General features: G+C 36.5%; 1 protein-coding gene across 4 annotated transcripts; it reads left to right on the top strand.

Annotated features, from left to right (window-relative positions):
• Positions 1–1,364: 1,364 nt before the first annotated feature.
• si:ch211-253b8.5 (dysbindin) lies at positions 1,365–20,616 on the top strand. 4 transcript variants are annotated; one of them, XM_038295223.1, is made up of 5 exons: positions 1,365–1,519; positions 1,620–1,666; positions 19,591–19,743; positions 19,823–19,966; positions 20,048–20,616. In XM_038295223.1, the coding sequence occupies exons 2-5, from the start codon at positions 1,624–1,626 to the stop codon at positions 20,317–20,319; spliced, it is 612 nt and encodes a 203-aa protein (XP_038151151.1). In that variant the 5' UTR covers positions 1,365–1,519; positions 1,620–1,623; the 3' UTR covers positions 20,320–20,616. The 4 variants fall into 4 exon arrangements, with proteins under 4 accessions (XP_038151151.1, XP_038151159.1, XP_038151145.1 ...); XM_038295231.1 differs by having other exon boundaries at positions 1,370–1,666; positions 19,594–19,743; XM_038295217.1 differs by having other exon boundaries at positions 1,371–1,666.
• The last annotated feature ends 909 nt before the right edge of the window (positions 20,617–21,525 follow it).

Genomic DNA, 21,525 nt, shown 5'->3' with positions numbered 1-21,525 from the left:
AACAACATTCTAGGAAATTATATATTAGCTGCAGCAAATATTAGAATACAGAAGGCCAAAGAGTTGCTTAGTTCTGTATCTGTCTGGGTATCTGATGGGACCATGAGTACTCACAATGAATTTCTGCTCATAATACCTCTGGGGGCAGCCGTGAAGGACCTTACAAGGAGTGAGGCAGAGGAAATGATGCCATGCAAAAGCCCAATGGACACAAACTGCAGGATAGATATTTTTGATCAAAAAATAAACACACTTAAAGAGGCTATGAGAAACATAACTGAGCAGAAGATGGAAGAAATTAACAGTTTTTAAAATTTTAGATGACAAGATGAGTGCTGGAACAAGATTTTTTTAGATTGAAGTTTTTAAGACTGTGAGAATATTTTGCTTTCCATCAGCTATCTATAGTCTAAACTGGTCTGTTTTTTGCAAACATTAAAAACAATAAAGACATAATTGAGAGTATTGCTCCATTAGTGAACACCTGCTCTAATTCTGCACTCCAATTCGACAGATGGGAGTTTATCATGAAGAATTTTCTAAATGTTATCTCAACTGGTCAAATATACAGCATTTATAAGGTGTAGTTCAGTTTAGGTGCCAGAATACTTGTAGCTTCTAGAAAACCAAACGAGTTAGAGTATTTATTTTTAGAAAGAGGAAAACCGAAAAATGGGGTGAACAGTTTTGAACATATACAAGTGTACAACTAAAGTTTGCTGGAACATAGGCCCATTCCTCCTGACAAAACTCCTGTTATCTGTAATATTTTCAGCTGTGCACACAAATTTTCCATGGCACTGGGAATAGGTCTTGTGGTTGTCACTGTGATTAGGGTTAATACCCATTTGGAAAAGCCTTTGATATTTACAACCTTTAGTACGTTTTTAAGTAGATAATATAGAAAAGACTTCTTCCTCGCCAACTGGGCTCATAGCTCATTTTAATAAAAGATCAGCTTGTCGTGGGTAATGTACCTCTCTTGCCCAAGAGAGTTCTATTTAATTAGTAGATGAGACGAAATATTCATCTTTTTTCTAGAATTGATTAAGCTATTCTGTAGAATAAAGACTATATTGATCTTATAAGACTTAACTGTCAGCATGCATCATGTTACATAACTCTACAGATGAAAGATTTTGTTCCAACAGGCTGAGCTTAGATGTCTACTAACAAGCAAGGAGAAAGAGGTCAAAAGACGTAAATGAGGATGTGAGGAGGGGAAAGGGGAGCAAGAAGACAAAAATAACTGAGGCATGTGTCTGTTCCTCCTTGGTATTTTCCACTCTGGTAAATCTCTTCCTCCCTCCTCTCCCTGCTTTTCTTGTTCTCTTCCAACTCCTCCCTCCTTTCTGTCATTGGTCAGCTGGTTTGATCCACAGAGCCACAAAGTTGCTCTAGCTCTCATCCAAGTGGCTAATGCTGCCCTCGGGGAGGAAAAAGAGAAGCAGGGAAGAAGAACCGGTGGGGAGGCAATCTATATCAGGATACTTTGGACCAGTTGACGAGAGAAGAGGAGGTTGGAGATGCTTGTCTGGATTTTGGTTGAACTCTGAGGAGACTGACCTTTAACCTTCTTTACATCTGATCGATGGTTTTGTTTTTAACAACTTTTTCAGCATCATGAGCTCCTCATCAGCCAACCTTCAAAACAAACTTCTGCCTTGTAAGTGATATTAAAACTTATGAAACTGAATCCTGTGTGTTTAATCAGATGATAAGTTTGACCCAGATTTAACATTATAGGAAATTAGTACTAAAGTGTGTGAGCGTATGTCTGTTCTATTGTTTACATTTCTCCTTACAGTCAAATGTGTAAATTTAAATGGACAAATAACCCCACAATAATTACTAAAAACATATGTTATTGCTGCAGGTTTAAAACTTGTACCATTTTGTTAACCTAGTTCTTGGCCAAATATGGACTGGTAAAGATTCATTTATCATAACAGGAGGGTGTGTCGGCCATGCTTACTTAGTTAGATTTTAAATGCAAAACCTTGGGTAAGAAAAATCAAAACTTAAAAAAATTCTAGATAGTAGTTCATTTTAATTCAATTCAGAAATATTTTATTATTCCCAGAGGGAAATTAAATATAATATATAAGCAATGTTAATTTGAAGTTAAACGCTATTAGTTTATTTCTACATGAAAAAGTCAGAGAAAAAACAGCATTTATTAGTGAACAAATTGAAACAACAATCCATAAAAACTTATAAACTTACCGTAATATAAAATTTTTTTTTGTTTTTAGGGAATCTCAGTAAATAACAAATCCCACTACTACATAACTATGGAGGATAAAAAGTGCCAAAATTAAATAAATAAATACAGCATTAAATAAATAATTAAATGTGTCAATAATTAATTAAAAGTGGCATCAAATAAATAAATGTGTCATTCATTAATTAAAACCACGTCACTAATATAAAGTGCCACAATTAAATAAATAAATACAGGGATAAATAATTAAGTAAAGGTGTAATTAATTAAATAAATAAGGAATTAAATATAATAATGTGTCATTAATTTAATAAAATACGTCTTCATTTTATTACAAAAATATATATAATTATTTCAGTGTGCATTTAATTATTTCATGGTCCTGTGTCACAGTGCATAGAAACCATTAAAAGAATCTGTCAAACTCACCCATTAAAGTTAGGGGGGGGTTATCTAACACCTGATTGGTCACCCTGCACATTAAGGCGAAGCAAATCGATTACAGAGACTGTGATCTACAGGTTGTGAACATACTCTGATACAGTAGGTGACGACTCGATTCGCGTTAACCCCGCCCCCTAACTTTGATGGGTGAGTTTGACAGATTCTTTTAATGGTTTCGATGCACTGCGACACAGGACCATGAAATAATTAAATGCACACTGAAATAATTATGTATATTTTTTTAATAAAATGAAGACGTATGTTATTAAATTAATGACACATTTATATATTTAATTCCTTATTTATTTAATGAATTACACATTTAATTAATTGTTTATTGCTGTATTTATGAATTTAATTGTGGCCCTTTATATTAGTGACGTGGCTTTAATTAATGAATAACACATTTATTTATTTAATTCCACATTTAATTAATTATTGACACATTTAATTATTTATTTAATGCTGTATTTATTTATTTAATTTTGGCACTTTTTATCCTCCATACATATCTGCCATATATTTCAAATGTCTATGATTTCTTAATTACAGAAAGCCACACAAATTGGTTTGCTAAACGTTTAACAAATTTGCCATACACTATTACCAGCTGAACAAAACTGTTTCTTGGCCTTGTTTAAACACCTTATATGTTTAGCATAGCCATGCTGAGATGCAAGATCTACTATGCATATACTTGTCTACTAAATGTGTAGAACTTTTACAAAAATGTTGTAACGCCTATATATTCATAACATTATTTAATATCATGCTACACTTTGCAGACTCTCAGTCTGCACTAAAGAAGACTAACCTAAAGCTATATCAAATTTACTGAATGAATTAGCTAGAGATTATTTGACCACTTTGTGGGTAATAAACCATAGGGTAATTGGGGAATAAACCTTAAGTCCAAAAGAATAATATTGTTTTAATTATAGGAGATACATAACCAGAGAAATGACATAGCAACATTTTTTGCTCTCCTGTTGAAGTACAACAGTGGAAACTTGACCCCACTTCAAAAAGCAATAAAGAATTTACGGAGACAACAACTTTACAAAATTTACTTTGTTGTCTTAGAGTTAGAACTATGCTAACATATTTTGTATCCATGATTCCACATGGCAAAATATGTGGCACTGACACAGGATAAACTGTAACATTAAAGAAAGCGCTACAACATTAACAAAGCGCTACAACATTAAAAAAAGCACTATAAGATTAAAGAAAGCACTACAAGATTAAAGAAAGCATAAAGAAAGATTTATCACTCCCCTGAAACAGTGTATAATGGCACAACTAACATCAGGAAATGGAGAGTAGTAGCCTCTTCTATGCAGCCCGCCTTCCTTCAAATTAGTCTTTACTGACCGCATACTAACTTACACATCGGGGTTGGTCCGGAGCATGTTCCGTATCACCTCATATGTATGCTCGGATTAAAAAAATGCATGAATAGTACTATTAAGGTTTGGATCACCGAGAATATTCATGTTTTTAAAAAACAAATTAAAGCCAGAATAACTTCTGGTTCCAAAGTAAAATGAGCTGCAGTCCAATCAGCAATCTCTTAGGTCTCCCACTGGGACATACCTCATCCGGTTTGTTAATGTTGTAGTGCTTTCCTTAATGTTGCAGTGCTTCTTTAATGTTGTAGTGCTTTTGTAATTGGTTATTGTGCTTTGTTAATGTTGTAGTGATTTAGACCTTAGGGCCACCGTATGATGATGCTAAATTTACATAAGTAAGGAGAACTGAATTAATGTTCAACAGTACCACTGCTAAGAAGAATCTCCATTTTTGTAACATTTATAAATGAAAGCCGGTGTGACTGTTCAGCTAATAGCTACCTTTGGGGTTGTTATCTGCAGTGATTAACACATGAGCTGCCTGTGCCAAAAAATATGAAAGATATGTTGACTAACCACTCTAACTCCTTCTCACTAGTACTAGACAAACAGGTCATATTCTCTGGAGGCATTTGAATATGAACATATACAAACATCAGCTAGGTTAAACAGGCTCATCAAGGACTTTTTCTTCATTTCCATTAATTTTAACCCCTTCCAGCCTAACTCTGAGCCTCTCCCTAAACCTAATAATAACTGGTACATACCTAACCCAAAGTCAGACCTTATGTAGAATTGTAAGAACACCCTTCCGCCCTCAATGACTTTATTAGTAAAGTACGGATAATATGAAAAGGAATTATAAGTTGTCACTCACATGCAAGTTTAATCACACATGTTGACTTTGCATTGACTTCTATCTCCCATTCCTTTCAACCAAACCCTCCCCCTATTACCAATACATAACTAACCTAAATTCAATTGACTCCGTAGCCTCCCAACCAAGAAGAGAACATTTCCTTAAAGGGACATATTGACTGATTCACACACTTTCATTTCCCCACAAAATGTCTCATATTCCTGGGAAATTAGACTTACAGTGTCCCCACAAGGTAGCCAAACAATGAACACTCACACACAGAGACGTAATGTTGGACTAGGACCAAAGCAGAAATACAGACAAAGATCTATTCTTCCTAATGGGATTGCTCTGTCAGATCCCGTCAGAGTTGACTCATTGCAGTCTGTTTTCATAGACAAAGTAACCCAGATAGGATCTGAAACTTAATTAGTACCATCTAGTTCAGAGATTTCACAAGACTAAAATGGATCAGGGCTTTGACTCCAGAGAAGTTGTCCCCCATCTGTTGCTTTATCAGCTTCCCTATATACTCGGCTCTATTAGGTTTTAATATTTGCTTGAGTCCGCTGCTAGTGAGAGTTGTGAGTGGAATAAAGGTTTCTCTTTAAGTCTTTGTAGTGAAGCTATTTAAAGGTTGACTTTTATGACTCTTCTGCTGACATCTTAAGATGATGGTTTGCATTTAATTTTATTTTAGAGCATCAGAATAGATGGGGGTTTAAAAACAAATTAATTTCAGACTTTTAAGATGTCCTTATGTCTTTGCATATATGACACAAAACTGTTAAATTATTTGAGGGTTTGGAGGTATGACAATGTGGAAAATACAGATGTTCGGAAAATTATACTGTATCCTATAATGCTATCATAACCTAAGAAGCTGTTGGAACCTGTTAAGTACTTTACTATATTAGAAATACACTGAAGCAGCTTGTTGGGAATATGACAAAAAGGAAATAGATTTTATGACCAAATTAGGTTTGCTCATAAAAACTCTTAAATTTCTAATGCATGTTTGGCTTATACAGATATAGCCTGACATATGGAGCACAAATTATTGCCTTAACTACTGACATAAAAACAATAATGCAGGATTCTGTCCATACACACATTTAGGTATATGTAGTACTTGCTTTTGTACGGTGTGGTTATAAGACATAGTACACTCTAGCATTCATCTGTATTAAAGGGATAGTTCGGTATTTTTGACATGAATCTGTATGGCATCCCGATCACCAGCGGCATGCAATCACACTGACTTACCCCTGGCAGCGTCCTGTGAGCAGAGTTATCGTCAAGTTTTGGTCAAGCCGAAAGTAGTCCTGCAGGTTTTTAGGAACAGCGAAATAAAACTTTTCTCTTCCCAAAACATTATGTGTCCAAAAGAGTGATATTTTCGCATCCCAAAAACATTGTAGTGGAAAAAGTCACACGTCGTTATCAATTGGTCCTATTTTCTCTCTGTTCGTATCAGTGCGCGCCGTCATTCAGACAGCGAGCCCAACAACAGCCATGTCTCCCTCCGCCGCGGAAGGAGACATGGCTGGAGACATGCGTTTTTTTCCCCTTGATTCTTTCTTCAAAGATTTTGTCCAAGCCTTAAGGTCAACATCATTGTTTACTATTATTAACTGGAAAATTGTGACCTTGTGGTTGGTGTGTTTGTTCTAGAGAGGTTGCAAGATCACAGATTTAATCCTTAGACTTTCACTCAAGGTTCCTCAGCAAGGCCCTTGCTTATAGAACCCTCCTTAAGAACAAGCTTAAGGGTGGGTAAAACACAGAGGACTAATCTACCAATTGATAAATTTTCAAGGGATCTTTCTTTTTTCTTTATTAGGCTGATCCATTTACAGTGCTTGCTTTATATTAGGTTTGTTGCTAGTACTCTTGCCCTTGCTTTGTTTTAATGTAACTTGTTGCTAATTGACTCATTGTTTACTGCAAAAAAAAAAGTTTACTGCAATTCTAGTTCCTTGCTTGTGGCCAAAACATGCAGAAAATACTGTTGGAATTCTTCAGTATCTTACTGCTACAACCATAGCTATGTGTGGGAATCTTGTTGCTGCTAACTGAGCTGGTCGCATGACATGAACAGATGGGAAGCCATTGCAGCACCTCTCTCACTGTAAATATTACTGTAAAACGTGAAAAAGGTTGTATTCTAAGTGAAATATGCTGAATTAGCAAAACTGGTGTGCCTCTTGTTCAAGATGATACTGAAGTAAACAGAGGAGTACTGTTACAAATAATTATAAAATGTAATGATCAGGAATTGAGCCACTTCCCAGGATCAGACCAGGAGCGTTATGGTTCTCCCCTTTTGAGACTTTGAGTTTTTAGTTTTCAGTTTTCACTATCTAAGTAATTCTGTTTAGTTCATCTTTGGTTTATTTTACATTTTGTGTTATATCTAAGCCAGTCTTAAGTTACTCTCTGTTGCCCCCTTGTGCCTGTGTCATTTCCCCTAGTTAACTTCTAGTAACTTCCATCCACAACTCCTCTATATCATCTGATTACCCCAGTCTTTGTTCTGTTTCCCATAAATACTCTCCCTGTGCAGTTTCTTAGTACTGGTTCCTTGTTGTTGTTAGTTGCTTTCTCGTCTCTGGCTCCTAATGTGAGTTTTCCTTGATGTTTGCAGGTTGTTTGGTTCTCAGTATTTTTTGTGTGTTTGCATGTTTGCCTCAGTCTTTCACTTAACCTACAATAACTCCTCTATGTCTCACTAATCTCTGCTTTTGGGTCCTAAAGCAACCTCACGCCCCATGTTGACAAGGAGATTCCTAATAATAACTGTATTCCTAGTTTCTGGTCTCGATTACTACCTATGAGGCAGGTTTTAGCAGGAAATATTAGATGCATTAGATTAGATGTACAATGCATTTTTAAGTATGGCTGAAAAAGAAATAGCTGGCCTCTTTTCCTGGCAAATTCTCAGACATATTTGTATAAATTATTGTAACAACCAGGATTACCTGGATCAATGGTTGCATTATACTCATTTCCTAATTGCTGTGTGTCAAGCAACTCCTTGCAGCAGCCAAGTGCTTAATCATGGTGTGTAATTCAGCTCAACAGGCATGAAGGAATGTCTTAATAAAATTAATAGTAACAAAGTTTAAACATTGCAAGCCTGTGCATTTGAATCAGCTTAATTTGTTTTTTAAAAAATGTCCAAAGGAAAAGAAAGAGATGCAACCTTAAAACTTGACTTGGACAGATGAAAGCCTGAGGGATTAATCTGTGTTTGGTTAAAATGCTAGGTTGCCTTGTTTATATTTGAACAAAGTACTTCTGAATTAATCTTTATTTGGAAAGAAGATTCTGAAAATGTATTTTAGATTAATTTGGTCCTGTAGTTACATTCAGTAGGCTCCGGCTGAGACACAAAACAAAAAAATACTTACAGTACATAATACCTCACAAAATTACTGATATCCAACTTAAAGAGATTGTATGTTTTCATGTTGTACAATTCTCTTAACTTGAGATAATTAAGCATCTTTTTTTTTTAGATCCTTCAATTCTTAAACTAAATTCCTAAAACAACACGGATGGTTACAAGCACTGTGTAAAACACCCAAAATGCATAATGTGTAGTTCTTCGTTGTAATCAGACACACTGGTGATTTAGTGCTCTTATAACCAAGGATGACTCCAGTCAAAGCAATAAAAAAAAAAAAAAAGATCTCTGTGAATATGATGTAGTGTGACTTCAGCTGTGACGGATGTCTGATTAGTTTCGTCTTTTGCCCTGCCATGAGTGCCTGTAGTATCATATTCATTCCCTCATCCTCCTCTCCTCCTATTAAACATCCCAGAAGAATGGCAGGAGATTTATAAACCAAAAGCAAGATATTCAGAATATATATAATTTTTGCAGAGCCTCATTTTAAAAGATGGTACTTTCATTTCAATGTTGTGCAACTAATCAATCTCAACAGCAAAACCTCTCACATTGGCACCTTTACTCTCTCTTGGTGTTAGTTATACTGTATATTGGCTTGGTGGGCAATCCCACATACAGTAAAGAGCAATCATATGTACCATAGGCTAACCTCAGGAATGTGTTGCCATCTTCATTCTTTGTGTGGGTTGTCACTGGCCACATCACGACTATGTCAATTTTTAAATTTACATAAAAAAAAATCTTTTTTTTCCTTTTTTTCTAACGAAAAATAACTTGGACAACTTTTATTGTCATTTTGTTAACAGAGTGTATTCAAAACAAAATTTTGTTTTCTAAAGCTTTCATAAAATTTACATTCTTTAAAGTGCAGCAGTGATTAAATAATATAACAATAATAGTTATTGAGAAAAAGCAGAAGTGGGAGCACCCTCTCTAAACACTTATGGTTTAGTTTTCATAAGTGATATGTTTTGTATTTAATCCTTGAAAAATTTCCCTACAATTTATTGCACTTATTATTCTCTATTTTACAGTTCTTGCTCTAATATAAAGTATGTAATCCCTGCCATCAGTTTAATAGTTCTGTAAAAAAAAAAACATGAAATTAAGTGTTTTTTTTTCTATTCAAGAATATTAATTACATAAGATTGCTACATGTTGGTTTAAATCTCTGTAGTTGAAATATTGAGCTTCAAACCCTCCAAATCCAAGTAAACAAACATGTTAAAGCTACATAAAGTTATTTCCCATTAACTGGTTTTGCCACCTTTGGGACAAGCAAATCTTTGTGACAACTGCCAGCCTTTTACATACCTGTTATTTGTAGAATGGTTTAAAATTAATCTTAGTTGGAGGGTTTCCAATTTTTATTTTGGATCAAGGCATTGTCTGTTTTTTCACGAGGTATTTCAACTTGCTTTGTTATTTCAGACGGCTTGTATTTAAGGGATTTCCTAAATCTACAGGTCCTGCAGTAATCGCTTCAGAGGTATAATTGCTTTTCACATAAAATCTGGATAGTGTAGCTTTCTTTCTTTTATATTGAGTCGATTTTTTTTTAGTATTTACTGAAGATATCTCTGTCCTATATTAAAATGTTTAATGAGCTGAAGCATTTCAGTGTGGCAGAAAGTAGTAATAGTATAAATCTGTAAAGGAGAATCAGTATTTTCACATCACTGCTTGGTATAAATAATCTCTTGTTTGGAATATCTGGATGAATTATCACTATAAAAATAACTCCAGTGAGTGTATAAACTTTGCAGACCCTGCCCCACAGCTTCAATGCACTTTACTTTAAAAAGATGAAAAATGCCACCCTTCTGCTGTTCAGGGGTAACCGTTCTGTGTAAGAGGATTTGCCAGTGTGGGAAAGAACCGTGGATCAGTGCGTTATCATCTGCTAAAGCCTATTGTGTTAATCAGAACTCATGACAGTCTGCTGCTAGACATGTGGAGGCTAGTGGGACAGGACAATGACCTATAAACAGTCCTATTGTGGGTCATGGTGCAATGAAAGAGAGGCTTTACACTGATGATGTCAGTGTCAATGCACGGTGATGGATGCAGCTTTGTCCCAGCAAACAGCCTCAGCTAATACACCAGCTGAAAAACACACTTATAACAAAGCATCAGCAGCTAATGAATAATTCACAAACCTTGCAACCTGATTCTTGTAAACAAGGCATTTTTAGGGCTGGGGCTTAAGTAGACAATCTAGAGTTCAAAGAACCCTGGAAAACATGTTTTTAATAGTTTGACTGCCACACCCTATTTTGAGGAATGTGGAAAGGAAGTGCAGTGCAGTGGAAAGTTATACTTAGAACCTATGAGGGGTTTTGGAAAGGATGCCCAGTTTACTCAGTTTTCCCCTGGGGTCCGTTTCACGAGGCAGGTTTACCGAAAACTCTAAGTTTTCCAAACCTGAAAACAGGGAAACTCTGACTTTTCCGGTTCACAAAAAGAGTTCCTTTAATCTTTTTCAGTCATCGTAATAACATTGACTCCACATCTAACCTGGCAGGTTTTCTTCTTTAAATTTGGAGTATCCACTGTCTGCACTCTCATTACAGCCAATAATTTTGTTTTATTTTCTGATTTACTCAGAAAACTTTTTGTCGTAGTTTTGAGTATAAAATATATATACATTTATATCATTCACTGGGTCTGTTACACACATTAGGTGTTAAAACAAACTTTGAATATTCATTTCAAACAAAATGAGCTTCTCCACATCTACAATAAAGATTCTGGATGTCATTACATTAATTTCAGATCTCCATATTTCTAACACACTGGTCAGCATTTGCATTATTTTAACTATGAAAAATGTTTCTCAGATATCATAAATACATTTTCAGTCAAGCTGATAAATTTCAGAATGGCCACTTAACCGTCATAGTTTTATAGATATATAACGCTTAATTCTTACTACCGGTAGTCTTGTTACTAGTAACATCCTTACTAGTTCTGTTTTTTTTCTTTCTGAAATTCAGTTTCTGCTACAAAAATGTAATTTAGAAGTGTGATTTTGATCAGAAAGAATCTTATTTTAGTACAAATAGAACAATAGAGAGGAGGGCTTTTAATAATTGTGAAAACTGCCTTCCCACTTCATATACACTTAAGCATTAACTCAAAGAAAAATCTTCTCCATCTTCCTCTCCTTTGTAGCTGTAGCGCTGTTTCTCTGTCTTTTAAACACATTTTCCTTTTTTATAAAAAATTTTTTTTGCATTTCTGCGTTAAAATCTCTAGTTTCAGTGAGGTGAAATAGGCACTTCTTGTTGACTTTTGTCAATGTGACTCATCAAATCAGTGCTCCACTGATAATTGCTTTTCATACTTGTTGCGCACGAGCTTAACTCTGCATGGACCTGGTTAAAATTGATTGAACTAGTTGATAGCAGCCATTGTGAAACCGAACACTCAGAGTTCCCGATTTAGGTTAGATCAATTTAGAGTTGAGGATTTGAATCTGAATTTGTTAAACCTCAAACGGACCCCTGAGGCAGGCCCCTGTGTTTAGAGGTCACTGGTGCAGACAGGCTAAGAAGCTGCAGGAAAGATAATTCACTTATCGATTTATTGTAATTAGATAATTTTAGAGAAAAAAGTGAAAGAGATGTGTAAAAAGCTTTAGATTATATCCACTTTTTGTAATAATCTACCAAAAAGATATTCAAAACTTTCCTTTTTGGTAGATTGTTAATTTGGGGTAAAAAAAAAGATATATATAAAAACACAGTAACTCTCTTTTCAACCTGAAGAAGTCAATAATTACTGTTAAGACTTATGTACTTTTTTATTTTTGATTTGTTATATTTTTAAATAAATCTTAGTTTTTAGTTTTTACTTAATAACTAATATTGAAATAAAACAGACGTTTCCAATTCGGAAGTCCCACCCATGCACATCTTGCTGTAATTCTCATTGAGCAGGTTTGTAGTGTTATGGTTCACCCCTCTTGGATTGTAGCTTTTAGTCATCTAAGTTATTCTGTTTTGTTGATCTTTAGTTTGTTTTCCATTTTGTTTTATATTTAAGTCAGTCTTTAGTGACTATGTCACCGTATTGTGCCTTTCTCCTTTCCCCTAGCTCCCTTCTAGTCTCTTCCATCCACACCTGCTCCATATCAGTTGATAACCCAAGTCTTTGTTCTGTCTCTAATATATACTCTTCTTGTGCAGTTCTTCCATGCTGGTTCCTTGTTGTTCTGATGCTCCCTCGTCTCTTGTTCCCCATGTGAGTTTTTCCTGATGTTTTCTGTTTGTTTGGTTCTTTTGTATTTTTGGATTTTTCCTTAGTTACTTCATTAAACCTGCAAGAGCTTATTTCTGCCTCCCTGATCTCTGCATTTGGGTCCTCAACCAACCTCCAACCACACGTTGACAGGTAGAGGCGTTATCAATCAAAGAGTTTTACATTAGTATACCGCTTGCTGGTCGGACCTGAATTTGCTTCAGTTGGAGCAAATTGAGATTGAGCAGCTCAAACCAATCATTCAATAAAGTGGACGATAAAGGATTCTGTGGAACTGTTTTTTTCCCTAAAGGCCTGGAAAGATTTTCAATGAAAGGACATCAGAAAACTTTAAAATGCATTTCAAAATAAAAGTCCTGTTGGTATATTGTAAACCTAGAATGGGCAATTATTGGATCTGTTAACAGGCTCATGATAATGATCCAAAACACATGGCAAATGGCCTGCACCTACTGTATATTGCATCTTTTCAAGTCATGGCACTCCAAAGGGTTTTAGAATACTTTCAGTTATTCGCTAATTCACACACATAGACATACAAGGATGTTGGTAAGCTACACTGTAGCCACAACTGCCTTGGGGCTCACCATCAGAAGTGGGGGTCCTGCATATAGGAACCTTTTGACACCATCACTATGCTATAACATAGGGCCAAATCAATGCTCTCTTATGGTCATCTCAGTCTCCACATCAGTTTTTTTTTTTTTTTTTACAGAAGACTTTAGAGAGTATAGGAGAGGGGGAACTGAGGAAAACAATCCTACTGAGTACAACCTAAAGAGATTGCTTAAAAAGCAGGGGCTGAAAGAGGTTAAAATATTTTCTTTTCAATCTGCTCTTTATATGGGTATATGTAAAGCAATACTTGGTTGTATGTACTGGATAAGTGCTATTTAAATAGGGATTACTTCATTCACTTGGGCTGGGAAACCACCTTCTAGCAAATAACTCGGCTTAGACTGAACCAAAGAAGGAATGTAGCAAACTACTTTATAATCAAAGTGGAGAAAAAAGTAATTATTCCCAGAGGCGGTTTTAGTCTTTTCACCAGAAGTTTAACTTCTAAGATGACACGTCAAAACAAAAGAAAAAATGTTTCGTTAGAAGTACTTCTCTGCACTTCCTTGACCTTCTTTCTCTTCATCACAGGGGAGCTTCTTGTGAGCTCACATTTTCTTTCAGCTCACTGATGGCCCTAATGACTGCCTGTGGGTGACACTGAGCTCTCTTATCCCCTCATTTAGCCCTGGAATCAATGCTTTACTGCTGATGTTTGGGCAGCTGACGCTTCTAAAAGGGGGTAGCTCAGTGGGCAGTTGCCACCCCCCCCCCCCCCCCCCCCCCAAAAAAAAAGAAACATGAAGAGAAACACGTGCCATCCAGATATTAAACAGACAGGAAGAGTGACCTGATTTCTCTTTTTCATTTAGGTACATGTACTCGACACTGTGCTGTGAGGAGATCAGATTTAGTTGACTGCTATATGATCCAGCATCATAAAGGGATAGTGAATTCCGCTCCTTAGATGACATGCTGACCTCTTTTATGTTTCCATCTTCATCACAGCACAGAAAAAAACATAATTCAGGCTTTACACACTAACATAAACAGAAGGGTGCCTACTCTACTGTCCCAGATTCCCAGAATATTCACACCCATTCAATTCAAAAATGTTCTTGTCACAACAAGAAACTGTAATGTATTTTAGTTTGATTTCATGCAATTGATCCATACAAGGCAAGGTGTAAATGAAATTCAGTAAAAAACAAAAGCTGAAAAGTGTGGCATACATTTACACTAAGGCAAATAATGAAATGAGCCGGGCCGGCTCTGTGGTCGGCATGAAACTGGACTCACTGGTGACGGTAGCAGAGAGGAGGACACTGGACAAACTGCTGGACATTATTGACAATGTCAGTCATCCCCTGCACACCGTCATCAGCAACCAGAGGAGCCTGTTCAGTGGGAGGCTGCTCCTTCCCAAATGTAGGACCAACAGACTCAGGAACTCCTTTGTCCCTCATGCCATCAGGCTCTATAACTCCTCTCTGGGGGGGAGTAGGAAATAGAGTTAAGAGAAGAGAACAGAAGTGAAGGAGTTGTAGATACTCGCTTTGGTTTTTATAATCTGGACATTCAAGTGCAATACACTACATAACTGTTAATTTAAGTCATTGTTTTCTTGCTATAGCCCTCTGTATTTATTTGTCTATCCTCATCCCCCAATACATCTTCCTACACCTTATTTAATTGATTTTATTCTATTTTTCTATTGTATATACTGTGTCTAAACATCCTCTTTTTTTCTTCTTATATGTGCAATTTTTCCTGCTACTGGAAATACAATTTCCCGAAGGGAGTAATCCCAGGGGATTAATAAAGTCAAGTCTAAGTCTAAGTCTCTAAGTCTAAAATAATGGTAAAAAGTTTGATGGACATGGATCCCTATGGTTGTACTGTAGCTTTACCCAGTCACTGTTTAAAATTGTAGTAATTCTTTAAGGCTGAATAGCCCTTTTCAATATGCCATGACAAAAACCCAAATTACGCAATCTTAGAACTTGCATTATCTCGAAGGAGAGAAGTCAGTCCCATTCTGTTACATCTCTGCCTTTGCGTTTGTCTTGAAAGAGTCCTTTATTTGCCTGCTGCATGAGCCAAAGATCTGACTTTGTCTTTATGTGGGGATGCAGGGTAGCATGCAGACACATCCGGCCTGCTCCTTCAGTGGAGAAAAACGTTTCTGTCTGTTCCAGACATTCCTTTCCAGCGGATCTTATGGACCTCTGCTTCTTAAGTCCTATTGTAAAAGAAGAAAACAAGAGGGAGAAGGTAGAGAGGGAAAAGACTAAGTGAATGAAATCTATCACAGTCTTCTCTTCATCTACTACAAAACCAATGACTGTTGTGTAGAGTGGTGCTACAATAGGCATGTAATCCCATCATTACTTTGGCTGAAGATTTTCCCATGAGAGTTTCTGTGTTACTCTGAGGTCAGTGGGGTCGTCTGTGGCCAGAGAAGCTGTAACGTTTGAATTGATGTGGTAGAAAAAAAGGAAAAAACATGGATAGGGAAGTAAAATCGATGTGAGGATACACATCTGTAGCTAACCTTTAGCTGCCCAGGGGCATCGAGCTCTAAGTGGAAACAATCAATGACGTGATCAATCAGTGTTTAACTGGGTGGGAAAACACACCAGGATAAGCAGCTATATTTAAACCTGCAGCCTTACAAGGAATCAATTTAATCCAGCTCAGGTTAGACGCTTTCCAAAACAAACCCTCTGCCTTATCTCTGGCACGGTACTGTCAGCTGGACATAGTACACATTTAGTCACATTTCAAGAAGGCCTATTTAATGTGTAAGACATCTTGTTTTGTCTTTGCTGCTCTCTTCACATTCTGCAAAGGTTCAGTGAAAAACTGTAGATTAATGATTAGAGACGACCCTCAAAATGAACTATTAGTATTAGGCTTTTTTTTGACACCAAGACATAGTCATTATATTAAAAACAAATCAGAACATGCATAAAAATATGTTCTACTGATAATAAATCTGAAGATTTATCGTTCAAAAAACCAACTAATGTCTGCTATATTCTGATTAACTTAAAATAAAAGGAAATATACCTAAATAAGCCTAACGATTAATTATTAATTAATGCTAAGGCAATAATAATCATTAAAAGAGCACTCACACTTTAGTAATTACAGCGGATAAAGTGCTTCCTGTCTTCACATCGAGTAAAATCTTTTGTGCAAGCTTAAATTGGAGGAAATGAAATATCCTTCGAGCAACACCAAGTAATGTCATATATTTTAAGTAAAAAAATTTGTTTTGATTTACTCCTCCTCTGAATACTGCATGGTTTTCTGGATTAAGGGTGTGAAATCTTCTGCTATACGAGGATGTGGTATGCTACACTTACTGTAACTGAACTGTATGTTTTTCTGGATGAGCTGACTATCTAAAAAACATTTTCCATCTTCTGTAAATGAACCAATATATTTTATAATAATCAATTTGGGCAATTGCCGTAGAAGGAGAGTTATTATTGAATGAACAGCTTGAATATTTTAGAAATCTATCTATCTATCTATCTATCTATCTATCTATCTATCTATCTATCTATCTATCTATCTATCTATCTATCTATCTATCTATCTATCTATCTATCGATCGATCGATCGATCGATCGATCGATCGATCGATCGATCGATCGATCTATCTATCTATCTATCTATCTATCTATCTATCTATCTATCTATCTATCTATCTATCTATCTATCTATCTATCTATCTATCTATCTATCTATCTATCTATCTATCTATCTATCTATCTATCTATCTATCTATCTATCTATCTATCTATCTATCTATCTATCTATCATCTATCTATCTATCTATCTATCTATCATATGAAGGGTATACATGGGTGCATTTAGCAACATGTTTAAACTGAGACTTGATTAACATACACATAACAGTCGAAGTGACACTATTTGATATGAGAACATTGTTATAGATATTAATACTGATTTGATATGCAAGGGAAAAGAATACTTTGAACCAAAACATAACAGAATATTAGAAAAAGAACATCATACTGACAGGCAAGAGGTAGTAGTTTGTCTAGGGCTTCCTCAGGGCTTTGGGACCTTGAAGAAATCCCATAATACTATTTATTCAAAGTCTACAAGGGGCTGAATTAAAACATTTATGCAAAGAATAACTGGTAAAGATCTCTTAAGTGCGATTTGACAGATAATTGGTAACACAAATACCTGAAGGCAGAACAAATGATTAGATATACTTTTTACAGAGGGCCAAGATGGCTGGGGAGGCTTTCTCGCTTTAAAAATATGAAGTTTTAATTTGACATGTGTATTCAAAAACGGGTGAAAGGAGGTGAGCAATGGACCATTGTTTTTGCGCTATACTCCTATTCCATTTAGGTTAAAATGTCGATGTCTTCCAGGTGGTCTGGTGGTAATCTGATCTTTAACAGTTTCAACAGTTTGTTTTCAATGCTAGTGTAGATAATTTGATAGTAGAAATATTGACATCCCCATTTATTAAACTAATAAACCAGGCTAATGTATGGTTGCTGGGACTACCCTTGGTGCTTTGAAACATCCTCAGTCTTCCTTTTAAAGCTCTCTCTTTCTCATTGCCATCCCTGTCAACACCCTGTCAGTAAGTTCAGCTTAGAGCTACTCTGACAGGCCCTTGTCATGCCTCCATCGTAAATGAGCTCCTGGTCATGACTCACGGGGAGCACTGTGCTGATGCAGCATACCAAACAAGACAACTTGTTGCTTTTTTAAAATCAGCTTTTTTGCTTTCTTCCTCCAGAGATGGATGTTTTTGCAGCACTTTCTATGCTCCTTTACTTATTGTTAAGCCCCTGACTGAAAGTCTGGGATCACAAGCTGCTTCTTATTGCCACAAGAGATTCTATTTTTTTTAATCTAAAAATGCATTCACTTGATTATTTTAAGGTGCTGATTGCTGGGCCCTCCATTTACTAGAGCTTCAACTAAAGCTTGAATTTACTTTCAGTTTAGAGATGACTCAGAGGACTGATCCAATTAGTTCAATCCTCGTTAGCTAGGTTATAATCACTGCTTGCAGCTCAAACACTGCTCTGTCGTCCAGCTGGACTGATAACAGTTGTTAGAATTTCCACAGAAGAATATTGTTCAATTCATGTTTGTTCTTCAACTAATACCTTGCATATTTATGAAGTTTGTCTCTAAATTAACAGCAAATTTGCAGCCTTAAACAGAGAACCCCTTATTTATGTTACTGCTCTGTCTGAACTCAAGTCTTTACTTGGCTGCTTTGGAGCTCCAGTCGGCTTATATTACAGTGATGCTGATGAGGAAGGAAATTGGATCACATGGTTTCTCAAAAAGGATTAACTTGGCGAGAGGAGTCACAGTTCTACTCTGAATCTATAGAACAGGACTGGAAATGTGTGGGCAAGCAAAGTGTGGCCATCTTTAACTGCTGGTGATGAGCTCAGTAAAACTTAGATTTCATGCAGATAATTGATGGATATGGGAATTTAAGAAATTTGCTTTGATATAGATGCAAAATCTATAATCCTCAACACTGTCATTGTTATGTTTCTTACATCCTGTTAATAAAATCAGAAATTAGATTATTTTAAGGCTCACTTACGTACGGCTCAATGTTGCCCTCCTCTGGCTTACACCTCTTATAGGGTCCTGAAATATGCATGAAGTTTTGCAGTTCACACAAACAGCTGTGCTTAGCAGAGCATGTGATGCCTACATGGATCCAACCATTCACAGCTGAGATGGGTTTTGTGTAATTAAGATAAATATCGTTTGGTATTAAATGCCAGAACAAAAGCTAAATACCTTTTTAAAGATGCTGACTTAAGGGCAATCCCACACAAACTTCAGCATCATTACCTAACTGTCTCGAAGACATAGTTATACATGGGAACAGCCAGTCCTTAGTCTTAGATAGATGACAATAAGCATCAGAAAAAACTTAGAGTGCAAAGCACAGAGAACTCTTCTTTAAAGGTATAGTGGAGGATTTCCGAGAATTTTTCAAAAGACCCGCCCTCTCTACTTAAAAAGAAAATGCACATGCACAACCCCTGTACTCAGTCCAGAGAGGAAATGCCTATTAAACGTGTGTAAGAGCATGCACAAGCCCATTTCTCCTCATGGACGCTCTGTTTAAAAGTTGCTGTTTGCATCGCTCATACAAGCTTACTTTCCAAAAAAAGATTTGCAATTTTTCCACTATGTCAGACTCACCACCGGTAAGTAAAAATGGGGACGAGCACATAGGACGGCCCTACGTAAAGATATCACCATCATGATTGACCATTAGGAGGACCACTTATTTTGATGATCCACCGGGAAAAAACAACATCCTCCACTATACCTTTAAGTGCTTGTGCCATCACCTGACTGGCCAAATTACTACTGGTAGTGTACAAAGCTGTGTGACCTTAAAACTGTGTGTATGAAATGTCTGCCCTCCCAGCAGAGACAGACCTCACCCAGAGACGCCCAGACATGGAATCAGCACAGCAGCTCAAGCTTAGAGAGAGGCAGCGTTTCTTTGAGGAGGTCTTTCAACATGAAGTAGATGTATACCTGTCCTCCGCACACCTGTGCATCAGGGACTACAGGAGACGTAAGCTGGAATTTAATAGTAGAGTTCTGCACTACAAAAATCTTTAAATGTTTAAACTAATTATGTTCCTTTTCTGTAGCTCCAATTGGCAGTATTTCCTCAATGGAGGTGAATGTAGACCTCCTCGACCAGATGGAGCTCATTGACCTCTCTGATCAAGACCCTGTGGACGTCTTCTTCAACTCTGTGGGGGAAGAAGGGGTGCTGTCCTCCCCAATGCCAGGTATTAAACTGGATCATAGTTCAACCCAAATAAATAAGTTTAAATGTCTTAAACATTTCACTTTATGACTCCAAATACAAGCAAGCAGCAACAGCAATGAGGAGGCCATCAGGAACGGGCTATTTCAACACGTCCTTGAGAGCCTAGACAGCAAGTCCCGCATGTCCTCCACATCTTCAGATTGCTCCTCTGACAGCCAGGTCGCCAACATCAATGGAGGGGACACGCCTTTGGTTGGGTCAGACGAGGAAGAGGAAAACAGCACAGAGAAGAAGAGGGGCGTTTCACCAGGAGGGGAGAAGAAAATTCAGAGTGTACACTCTTGTTGCAAAGAATCATCTTGTGCTGAATAATTGTGTATGGATAGTACAGCAGAGAAGACTTCAGCCATAAGAGGACATTTTGGAAAAAAAATGACCACCAATTGTAAATACGCTTGTTCTCATTAGACTGATCTTCTACATTGTCATTTTATTTTATTTTCTTGTGGAAAACAGTTATTTTGGTACAGTATTATGAAACCATGAAAGAAGTTTGATGATCAGAAATTGCATATAGAAAAAAAAGATGCTGCAGAAAGAAACAATAAATGGTTTAACAGTGAATTTTACAGCTTGTGTTCTGCTAGGAATAAAGATAAAATAAATGAAGCTGTTTCATTAGTTTTTTTTTTAAATGTCTTGGATGAATGTGAGAATATGTTCGACTGCTGTTCTCAATGAACAAATATCTGCCTCAGGCTAATCTCAAACACTGCAGTAGAAATTCACAAGAGTTTGGGAGTTCACAAGGCCATCATTTGAGCAGGGATCAACAGTGCAGAGTGAAAGAAAAGAAATTGGGGTATTCTTTTTTTTAAAGTAAATCTGTTTAGTGATCATTTTGGTTAAACAAATATAACTAACAGATTCAATAAACAAACTGAATAGATTTCAATCCTTGCTCAGAGGTCCTGGATCCTACACAGATACAACAACCAAACAAGCAAATAACTAAAGTTACTGTTATGAGGGAAAAATATTGAAGGAAAAATAAGTGAAAAGTAATAGTAAAAGTAACTTGTCTTCAAAATGGAGAGATTACAGGAAATAAAGCCACCAAGCCTGGGTAGTCCACCTAACGAGGTTAACAAGAGATTCAGTAAGGAAGCAACTTTCAATTTTAACTCTGGAGAAGCTACTCCTAATAAGGACCAGTTCTTGTTACGTTTACTATCTAAAAAACGTGCCTATGGGAGCCTTGTAAGAAGAAACCATTGTGACAATAAAACCACTGAAAGTTTAAAGGTCAAAACAAGCCATTTAGGAGAAAAGGCAATCATGTGGAAGACTTTTTGTATAACATAAAAAAAAAATTGTGAGAGGTACAGGGCTAGTGTGAAACTGGCGGTGGGAGCATCATGCTGTGGGGAGGCATTTTGTCAGAAAGAAAACAAAACATCACTATTTTTCAGCGTGAAGGATTATCTTCTGGCAACAACAGACTTAAATACACAGCTGGACTGTTTCTGAGGAAAGCATATCCATGTGTAAGAATGATCTAGAAAGAGTCCTGAATTA

Source organism: Cyprinodon tularosa, unplaced genomic scaffold, assembly GCF_016077235.1.
Source record: "Cyprinodon tularosa strain WSP-4 unplaced genomic scaffold, ASM1607723v1 ctg11, whole genome shotgun sequence".
NCBI lineage: Eukaryota > Metazoa > Chordata > Actinopteri > Cyprinodontiformes > Cyprinodontidae > Cyprinodon > Cyprinodon tularosa.
This window is presented reverse-complemented; position numbering and strand designations above follow the sequence as displayed.

Coding starts and splice junctions, on each gene's coding strand:
- si:ch211-253b8.5 (XM_038295223.1), top strand. CDS start 1,624: ATGAGCTCCTCATCAGCCAACCTTCAAAACAAACTTCTGCCTT. Junction 1,667..19,590: donor TCAAAACAAACTTCTGCCTT/GTAAGTGATATT, acceptor CTGCCCTCCCAG/CAGAGACAGACCTCACCCAG. Junction 19,744..19,822: donor CATCAGGGACTACAGGAGAC/GTAAGCTGGAAT, acceptor CCTTTTCTGTAG/CTCCAATTGGCAGTATTTCC.